Below are 9,631 nucleotides of genomic sequence, written 5' to 3'. Positions count from 1 at the left end.
AACAACTACATGCAGGGTTAAATTGCGCGCTTACTTTTAGCGTATCAGGGTAAGTGGACAATTTTTAAGCTAAAATTGGGTAAATGATCATTTCCCCAAAAAATAATGTTAACAAAGTTTAATATGTTTTGGTATGTATTCCACAGGTGTTCCCATGACAGTATGAGACTCCCAACATGCCAAACCATGCAAAACCTCATTTCTATTCAAAATTTCATCTTGCTTAATTAATCTCACTGTTGACAAAACATGATCTTTAGAATGTGTTCAATTGTAAATAAATAGGTAAAATTATGTTGTATAAGGTTAATGGCATGACTATGCATCTAATCAACTTGATTTCTTTCATCAATTATTTACAGAATCATTTATATGGAAGATAAAGATTCAGAGAGGCAAAGAGCCACCTTAACTTTTGAGATTTTATTAAAGAATAAGGAAAAATACAAGAGGAGGGGGACCAAAAAAAAACCAAAACCTCCCATACAAAACAGAAATAAGCTATAGAAAAAACAAACTAACAAAAATGAAAATTGGGCATTCCCAAACGGTCACTCTTAAAATGTCTGTCAATGAAAGAAGGAGCTAGGTCCCACCAAATCAGATTACTAGAAGTCGCATCATAATTCACTAATGCATCTGCAACTTAATTCCCTTCTTGAAAGATATGTGAAGATCGGAATTGTATTTGAGAAATACGATATAAGCAATTGCCCCACTCAATAAGAAGTTGCCAAGGCACTAAATCAGGGGACTGCAGAAAGTTTAGAACTAGGGAAGAGTCAACCTCTAGCCATATATGTTTCTAGTTGACTTGAATGCATATACTCTCGCAAGCGTACGAATCGTGTCAAGATAGGGAAGTATTAAAGACACGAGGATTAGTGTCTAACCCACAATCCTTGGGTAGTCGGAACTAAAGACACTTAGCATGCAAAAGAAGAACAAAGTCAACAAAAATTATACTCTAAGGCACCAAGCCTAATCAAAACTAAGAGCCTAGTGGTGGTTATTTACAAATGAGTGGAATAGTTCAATGTTTGGGAGTTGATTTTAACTTAAACAAAAAGTAATGAAATGTAAAGCAATCAAAATTAAAGGACTAAATTCAGTTTGCCCCCTTCAACTTTGGGGCAAACATCAGTTTGGTCCCTGACCTTTTTTTTTTAATCATGATGGTCCTTGCACTTTTATTTTCCATCACGCAAGTCCAAAATTCAAATTTGGCTCGAAAGGTGACGTCATATGCTGAGCTGGACCAGACATCCGGGCCCACTTTTCAGATTTTAAATCACTAATAAGGGCAAAATAGACATTTCTAATTTAATTTTTTTTTCTTTTATTATCTAATTTCTAATTTTTCTTTTTCTTTTTTCTCTCTATTTTCTCTCTCTTTAGCTTCACTTTGCCTCTCTCTCTCTTCCCGACCTCTCTTCTTCTTCTCTTCCTCTGCCATCACCGGAGACCACCACCTCCAGCCACCAACTCATAAAGCTTAAGCACCTGGTTATCCGCAAAATTGAAAGCCCTCTCCATGCTGCTTAAGCGCCTCTCCACCGGATAATCCCCATAACTCCCACAAGGCTTGCAACCCACAAAATGGGTCACAAACGGCCACCTCTCATCCCCCAAACCCGGATGATACTTCTCTATCATCTCCTCATACCGATCCACCAATCCAGCCCAATATCTGTGCAAGTAATACGAATTCTCCACAAAAACCTTCTCTATCCACACATCCTTATGCGATAGCAACAAGTATATCAATGCAGACTGATTATCCGCCTCAAACGCCGGCCTCCCCTTCAAATTCACCGTCAGAACCTTCCCGGCCTCCTCTCTTATCGGCCCCTTGGGACCCATCGGAGCCCAAGCATCAAGCAAATCCAAAGACCACTGGCAATTTCTAAATAGAAAACTCCCAGTATTCAAAGCAATCCAAGACTTCTGATCAAACAACAAATTCGGGTAGCAAATCGTTGGGGTCACTGTCAGATCGGATCTCGACCAGGATCTGATTCGTCTCCTCGATTAAGTTCTGGTTCACGGCGTCGGCCTCCGAGCTGCCGAGGTTGCCCACTCCGATCGTGCCACGTAGGACCAGGATGGTGACGAAGCCGCAGAGGATGGTGATTTTGATGTTGTTGAACGTCTTCTGGATCTGGCGGGCCACGTGGCAGGACGCGGTCGGCGGAGGCTGCTCCGGCTGAGGTCGCAGTGGTGGTGGGCAGCCCACTTGAGCTCCGTTTCTGGGGGTGAAATTGTCCTGACCCATTTCTTGGAGTAGCTGAAAGGTGAAGTCTTTAGCTGAGGAGAGTCGGGAGAAGCGCTAGAAAGTGAGGGCGGAGGCGGCGGTGCTCAGGGCTGGAGGTGGTGGTCTCCGGTGATGGCAGAGGAAGAGAAGAAGAAGAGAGGTCGGGAAGAGAGAGAGAGAGAGGCAAAGTGAAGCTAAAGAGAGAGAAAATAGAAAAAGAAAAATTAGAAATTAGATAATAAAAGAAAAAAATTAATTAAATTAGAAATGTCTATTTTGCCCTTATTAGTGATTTAAAATCTGAAAAGTGGGCCCGGATGTCTGGTCCAGCTCAGCATATGACGTCACCTTTCGAGCCAAATTTGAATTTTGTACTTGCGTGATGGAAAATAAAAGTGCAAGGACCATCATGATTAAAAAAAAAGGTCAGGGACCAAACTGATGTTTGCCCCAAAGTTGAAGGGGGCAAACTGAATTTAGTCCAAAATTAAAATTAAATGAAAACAATAAAAATAAGAATGTCGGGTGCTAGGGAGGCTCCTTCACCAAATCTGATGTGTCGGAAGCTAATCTAATATAGATGCAAATCTCCTACTTTGGCGGTAGTCGTATCCAAGGCGGTTCAAGGCTCAAGGACCGAAATTCCCTTTCATGGTATCCCTACTCCAGTTCAAGGGTCGTAGGAACTCACTTGACATGAATTAGAGCCGGTTCAAGGGTCTCTAATTCACATTAAGAGGCCTAGAGATCGAGGAATTAGACTACTAAGCGACCCACCCGCGCAATCACTCAACGAGTGTAAATCACCATGCTTATAACCCCTCGAATACGAAATTGAAAGTTTCTAGCTTAGGAATTAGAGGGGGTCAAGTCTCTAACTCCGTCCTAGATATGCTCAAAATACACACCCTAGAGTTGACTAGGTTCCTAGACATGCATTTTAACCCAACAAAAATATATATAAGCATCCATCATATGAAAATTGCATCATTACATTAAATTAAACATCTTTTACACAAAATTTGGGCTATGGCACACAACCCTAACCCCCAACAAGGAAATTACTCACAACCCATAATCATAGACATCAAGATTACAAAATTCAAAGAGAAAAGAGTATAGAAGTGTAGAAGAAAACAAGAATAATCACAAATAGCTAAAAAGCTAGCATGACTAGTCTTGAATTACAACTTCCACAATTACCCAAGTCTTGAATCTTGTAAAGGAGAAGCCTTTGATGAATCCTTGAAGCTTTGGGTGAGTAAATCCTTCAAATTCCTAAAATAAACTAAAGAAAATATGGAAAATGGAAGAGGAAGGTGGAGAAGAGAGCAGCCCAAAGGGCTGCCCTGTTTTGGTGTAGTGTGGCGTTGGTGAAGGGATTGTCTCCTTAGAGCAAGTGTAGCGGTTGCACTTTGACTGGGCAAAGGGAGGGATTTGCTGATGTGTTGACCGGGTAAGTGAATTTTTTGCTTCCACCGGTCTTGCTTTGCCCAGCCAATTATTGGTTTTTCTTGACTGAGGTAAAAAAAAAAAGGCAACAGCCTGACTAAAAGCTTGACCCAGCATGCCCGGCTGCCACCTTAGGAAAGCATGCAAGTTGGCTGACGTCAGCGACAGAAAAGCAGAGAGAGACGAGGAGGGCTTTGCGCGTGGAGGAGACGCACGAATGAGAGAGCAGCAGCCGCATTTGCTGACCGGCTGTGTTGGAAAGTTTGTCGCCTAGCGGCTGTGTTGGAAGCTGCAGAGAGGACGCGTGGCAGAAGTCGTGGGGTGAACAGTGAAAATGAAAGCAACGGTCAATTAATCCCAGCCCTTGGTTTCAATTAAGAAGAGAATCTCAATTAAACAGTGAAAATGATGAACAGTCTTGACCGGTCAAGAAAAAAAACTGGTGGAAACTCATGTCCAGTGGCAGTGAATAGTAACTTGACTGGTCGAATTCTTGACTTTTTGACTTTGCCTTTTCTTGACTACGGGTGAACTTGCTCTTAGGTCGTACGCTGGTCGTTATATATGAGAGAGTAAAAATGGGTGGAGAACAAGAGCTGGATAAGGTTGCACGTGTGACAGGAGGAGAGGAGAAAATGAGAAATTCAAAAATGGGCTGCAGTGCGTGGGGAAAAAGAAAAGAAAGAGAAATGGGCTTTTGCTATTACGTTGGCTGCCCAAGTGCCCACCCATGCATAATTAAACCATCATGTTTAATTATACTGCTGCCCACTTGTCGCCAAAATCATTTGGTCTTCAACCCCTTTCAATGAAGTCAACGTGCAGATAATTAGCTTTGCTTAATCATTGGTTAATTAAAGCTAATTGTTTTTTTTTTTAATATTTCTTTTCCCCAATTTACTTCCGCATTTCTTGACCGTACCGACTAGTGCTTGCCCGATGCTCTACTATTTTGTCATTTTTTCGGAATACTCCAATTTGCTCCAATTTCGCACAACTTTGTCCGAAATCCACAACTCCGCTTATTTACTACAATATAAATAAAAATAGATTAATTACATAATAATTACTTTGGAGATTAGCTTAATTTTAGTGTTTAGAATGTAATTACGCGCATAAAAATGCGTGTAATCACTAGTCCCTTACCAAACTAGCTCAATACCCTTAATGACAGTCATTACCTCTGCTGCTATTAGAAGTAAAGGCACCAAGGAATTCTCCTCTATAGTCACAAAAAACGGCTCCATAACCACAATAGCTTGAATCTTGCTTCCAAGCACCATCAATATTTATTTTAACCCATCCAAAAGAAGCTAGGTAGCTTATTAGGACCATGGATGCGATTTGAAGTAAGCCAAGACGCCTACAACTCGGACTGCACAAAATCCACTCGAGAATCTTCATATGAATCCTTTATATCTGGTCCTCCAACAACAGCCCCAGTTAGCATATTAGGATTTGGGTTACTGCTGTCAAAGTAAACGCTTCCGTCTTTGCAACCAATCTGTTGAGGGTGTTGACCAACCGACGGTAACGATGACCCCCGATGATGAATTCTCTGAGGAAACTTTTTGCCATACCCGACCGTATATGACATGTTCAATGGGTTACTTCCTAGTATGTAATCCACCTGCATATATCAGTCAGTCCAAACATAAGTTGTTTAATCCTTCTAATTAACTAGTACAAACTACCATGTAATGACGATTTATCGAATTAGTAGTCTAGTACCTGGCCTTTTGCAACTTGAACAAGTCTAGCTGGACTGGCAACAACATTGTTACAGTAAACTACTCTATTGGCTTGCTTCAGATAACGAGAATAAACAACCAAGAGAAATGACAGAGTTGTTGCATGCTGCAGATTACTTCCTCCAGGTTTAAATAAAAGCCCACCTAATCAACGCACATTATAACAAATGAATTATTCAGTGATTTAGATCAATGATTTGACAACAGCTAACATTTCAAACATGTACGTAGGTTAATTTAGATCAATACCTGGAGAATATGAGACTGATATGGTTGGCGATTCAGGTAACAAACTGCATATGAACTTGTCGGAATTGTGAATGAAAGGACTAGAACCGATATCGATGCTAGACATGAACAACTGCATATGGAAACAAGAACATAGTCTTGTGTTGTTCAGCTGAATTGGGTTTAAAGCTTCATAAACAAAATGATAATGAAGTGCATATATTATACCTTGGAAGCCAGTACATTGATGCCTGCGTGCTTTGAATCCCATCCAAATTGGGCAAAGCTTCCACCTACAGAAGAATATGGTAAACCATTTACATTTCTCATGACAGATTTTTCCAGCTCGTGTACGTTTTCTACGACATAGTTCGAGTATGTAGGGTCCGTAGTTGCCTTAAACAACCATGTTGCTCCCCAAATCAATTCGTCCTATATACAGTTAAGAAATTGTCATACAAAAATAAAGATCGATCTACTGCAATACTGATCACCCATCTCGTTTTTTGTATAAAATAGTGAACATGCCTACCTCATAGCCACTAAAATCACAGTAAAATGGACAAACCCATGGTCCAAGAGCATCATTATAGGAGCCCCGGTATGTTTCTGCAAACTCAAACACCTGGTCCATGCACAAAATTAGTATAATATATAAATCAAGTTTCATATTCATATAGTTAGCTGTGACAACACAACATGTACCATTCTAGCCCTTTTGAGAAGCCTTGCAGAGTATTCCAAATCAACATGCTTAAAAACCATGGAAGAGGCTGCTAGGGCAGCTGCAATCTCTGCCGAGACTTCAGAACCTGGGAACTGTTTGCTAACTGCATAGGGGTTTCTTGGGGTGTCCATGTCCTCAGGCCTCTCCCAACAATTGTGGTCGCCGTAAGGTTCACCAACTTGGGCAAACACAAAGCCAGGAATGCTTGTGGCTTTGAGGAAGTAGTCCGTTCCCCATCGAATGGCATCAAGTGCACGGGGTAGGTCTGCACCCATGTCCTTCCCGAACTCTAACACGCTCCATGCCAGCATTGTTGTCGAGAAAGCCATCGGAAAGTTGAACTTCACATTGTCACCGGCATCGTAGTAACCCCCTACCAAATCAACCTGATCGCAAAATGTGTATGTCAAGCTAGTAAACAATACGTTAAAATGAATTGGCAAGTTGAAATTTAGGAGCAATTGATGGTCCATGCTTAATTTGTTCATAACCTTTAACTAAACACCCCCCCCCCCCCCCCTATTAATTTGTAGTCAAACATGTTTTACGAGCAATTGTACACTCTGTAAATGGAGAAATGAGAAGCAATATCAAAGTACTTTTTCTCCCCAAGGTAGCTAGGTCACATTTTTCGAATGCTGAGCAATAACAGAAAAGTAATAAAAAATTTACTGATAAATTATGCTTTTGGCAGTTGGCACACTACAAAGGCAAGGAAAACTGGAAAAGAAAAAATAATTTTTTTTCTTTTTAGAAGAAGAAATTGTATATTATTAAACAATTTAGATAAGTACATTAGGTATTATTAAGAAAAAGCAAATGTTGATATGAACATTCTAACTTATGTTATTTTATATAGTCAAAAATAGAGCTAATTTGTAGTTGCTATTTTATTATGTACTGTAGAAATTCCCAAACCTCTCGTTTGATGTACATTTTGAAGTTGACCATTACCAAATAATTAGCATCAAAATGGAGTTTGCAGAACTCAAAGCAGGGACCAAATTTATAGAAAATAATAATCAGCAAAAATTCCAAAGCATGAAAAATTTAAGGACTAAATACTCGTTACTCCTCATACTTTTACATGAAAAACAGTTTAGTCCAAAATTTTAAAATTAAACAGTTTAGTCCTTATTCTTTCTAATTCTCACACAACAGGTCTTAAAATGACTATTATACCCCTCACTTTTTATTTTTTTATTTTTCTGCCTCTCTCTCTCTCTCTCTCTCTCTCTCTCTCTCTCTCTCTCTCTCTCTCTCTCTCTCTCTATATATATATATATATATATATATATATATATATATATATACATACACACACACACACACACAGATATATATATATACATCTATATATATACACATATACACACACGCATAGATGTATATATATATATATAGTGTGTATATATACATATATATATATATATATATATATAGAGAGAGAGAGAGAGAGAGAGAGAGAGAAAGTGAGGGGTATAATAGTCATTTTAGGACCTGTTGTGTGAGAATTAGAAAAAATAAGGACTAAACTTTTTAATTTTAAAATTTTGGACTAAACTGTTTTTCATGCAAAAGTATGAGGAGTAACGAGTATTTAATCCAAAATTTAAATACTAATAAAGATTGGTTGAGATAATCAAAGCGAGACCCACAAATCAAAGTAACAGAGAAATTAATAGATATGACTGGAGACTTACACCAATCTGAAGTCCATCCTGAAGTGCAGAATCTCTCCTCCAAGTCATTCTCTGACGAGAGGGTAGCTTTCCTGACCTCTGGCCCTCAAAGAACAATATGCTTTTCGTCAATGCATCCCCATAGTCCTGCGAAGCCTTCACCACCATCATCGCCGCCAGTAAAACGACCATCCTTAATCTCCCAAATAGACTCATTCTCGTTCAATCTATATCCGTTTCTCTCTTCGATCAGCTCTTGAAACCCTTCTACTGTATATTTTTCTTCTTTTGCTTGTACTCCATGGCCATGAGGGGTCATATATATATGTAGGAAGATTATGGCCTAAAGTATTGACAAAACTAATTCAATGAATGGAGAAAATTAGCAAGGCCATGTTTGTTTCCCGGAAAGTGGGTGTTGGGAAAGGAAATACTTTCCTTTCCTGCGTTTGGAGACAGCCAAGGAAGGGAAACACTTTCCCAAAGCAAAGGAAAAGTGGAGGAATTTGGTTCCCCCCCCCCCTCCGGAAACACTTTCCCAAAGGAAAGGAAAGTGATTCCTTTCCTTTCCAGTCAACCAAACATGGCCCAATGGTATTCGTACGGATGTCCGCCGCTCACTTTGAGTTGAAGAATAAAATTCACCGAGAGAAAAGAGAAAGACCTAGAGGAGGAGTACGTAGTTGAAACAGAAACGAATAAAGGCACTTCCGGAGCCTCCGTATAAGGTGGTGAATGAATCAGGTGCAACTTTAGTGCGCTGGGTAGTTAGTTTCAGTGTATTTGGGAATTTGAAAAAAGACTGCTCCAATTGAGGCAAGCAAAATCGAAATTATTCTAACTATCAAATCCTATATACCGACTTGGACTATACTTAAGTTCTAAAAGTTGGATCCAACTTGTTTGACTATTCGAGTCCATGATATCTATTCCGTAAATTTGTATAGAATGTTCTCTCATATTTGTTCTTCTTCCATGGACATGGTCATTTCGGTTTCTCAAAACGTACGCCATTAAGGAAAACCAATTATTTTCATTGGAAGTTTATGTTCAATGGTCACCACATCTTATTCAAGACAGTTTATTGTTGTAATTTAAGAACGTCAAATTAACCAAGAATTAATACGAAATTAATACTATAATGAGAGGATTTTCCAATTTTGGGCCTGGATTTTGAAGTTTTTTTTTTCTCTCTTTTTTTTTCTTATTTAAAAGAGTATCAAAGGATTTCACTCCTACCCTCATGGTGACTCGAACCCATGACTTCGTCATTAAGTAGTGGGTGCTCTAACCACTGAGCTAACACCATTTTGTCACCATGGATTTTGAAGCTTGAATGAAGGTAAAATGATGAACTTTACAAAGCTATAAGCATCTTTCCTTGAGGTGAGAGTTTGGGATAGCGCTGGGCACAAAACCGAAAATGGGCACAAAACCGCCCGACCCGAGCCGAAAATCCGGTCCGGTTAACCGACCCGATTGAAAAGAGCGGGAAAATGTAGTGGACCGAGCCGATCCGAATTGATGCGGTGCGGGT

At 39.6% G+C, this 9,631-nt stretch overlaps 1 protein-coding gene and 1 pseudogene across 1 annotated transcript; both read right to left on the bottom strand.

The window, feature by feature from the left end:
• Positions 1-1,455: 1,455 nt before the first annotated feature.
• On the bottom strand, positions 1,456-5,041 carry LOC133716940 (xyloglucan 6-xylosyltransferase 4-like; annotated as a pseudogene).
• Positions 5,042-5,069: 28 nt separating this feature from the next.
• Positions 5,070-8,286, bottom strand: LOC133713786 (endoglucanase 4-like). Its single transcript, XM_062139812.1, has 7 exons — positions 8,116-8,286; positions 6,391-6,798; positions 6,218-6,310; positions 5,914-6,117; positions 5,707-5,818; positions 5,438-5,601; positions 5,070-5,336 (listed from the first exon to the last, which is right to left on the bottom strand). Exons 1-7 carry the CDS (start codon positions 8,284-8,286, stop codon positions 5,070-5,072), a joined length of 1,419 nt encoding a protein of 472 aa, XP_061995796.1.
• Positions 8,287-9,631: the final 1,345 nt, after the last annotated feature.

This window comes from Rosa rugosa, chromosome 6 (assembly GCF_958449725.1).
Source record: "Rosa rugosa chromosome 6, drRosRugo1.1, whole genome shotgun sequence".
In the NCBI taxonomy this organism is placed as follows: Eukaryota; Viridiplantae; Streptophyta; class Magnoliopsida; order Rosales; family Rosaceae; genus Rosa; species Rosa rugosa.
This window is presented reverse-complemented; position numbering and strand designations above follow the sequence as displayed.

Bases quoted from the DNA above. Each gene is read 5' to 3' on its own strand.
- LOC133713786 (XM_062139812.1), bottom strand. From the start codon at position 8,286: ATGGTCGTTTTACTGGCGGCGATGATGGTGGTGAAGGCTTCGCAGGAC. The intron at 6,311-6,390 runs GTACATGTTGTG...TGCATGGACCAG, and splicing joins TTCTCAAAAGGGCTAGAATG to GTGTTTGAGTTTGCAGAAAC. The intron at 5,337-5,437 runs GTACTAGACTAC...TGATATATGCAG, and splicing joins TTCAAGTTGCAAAAGGCCAG to GTGGATTACATACTAGGAAG.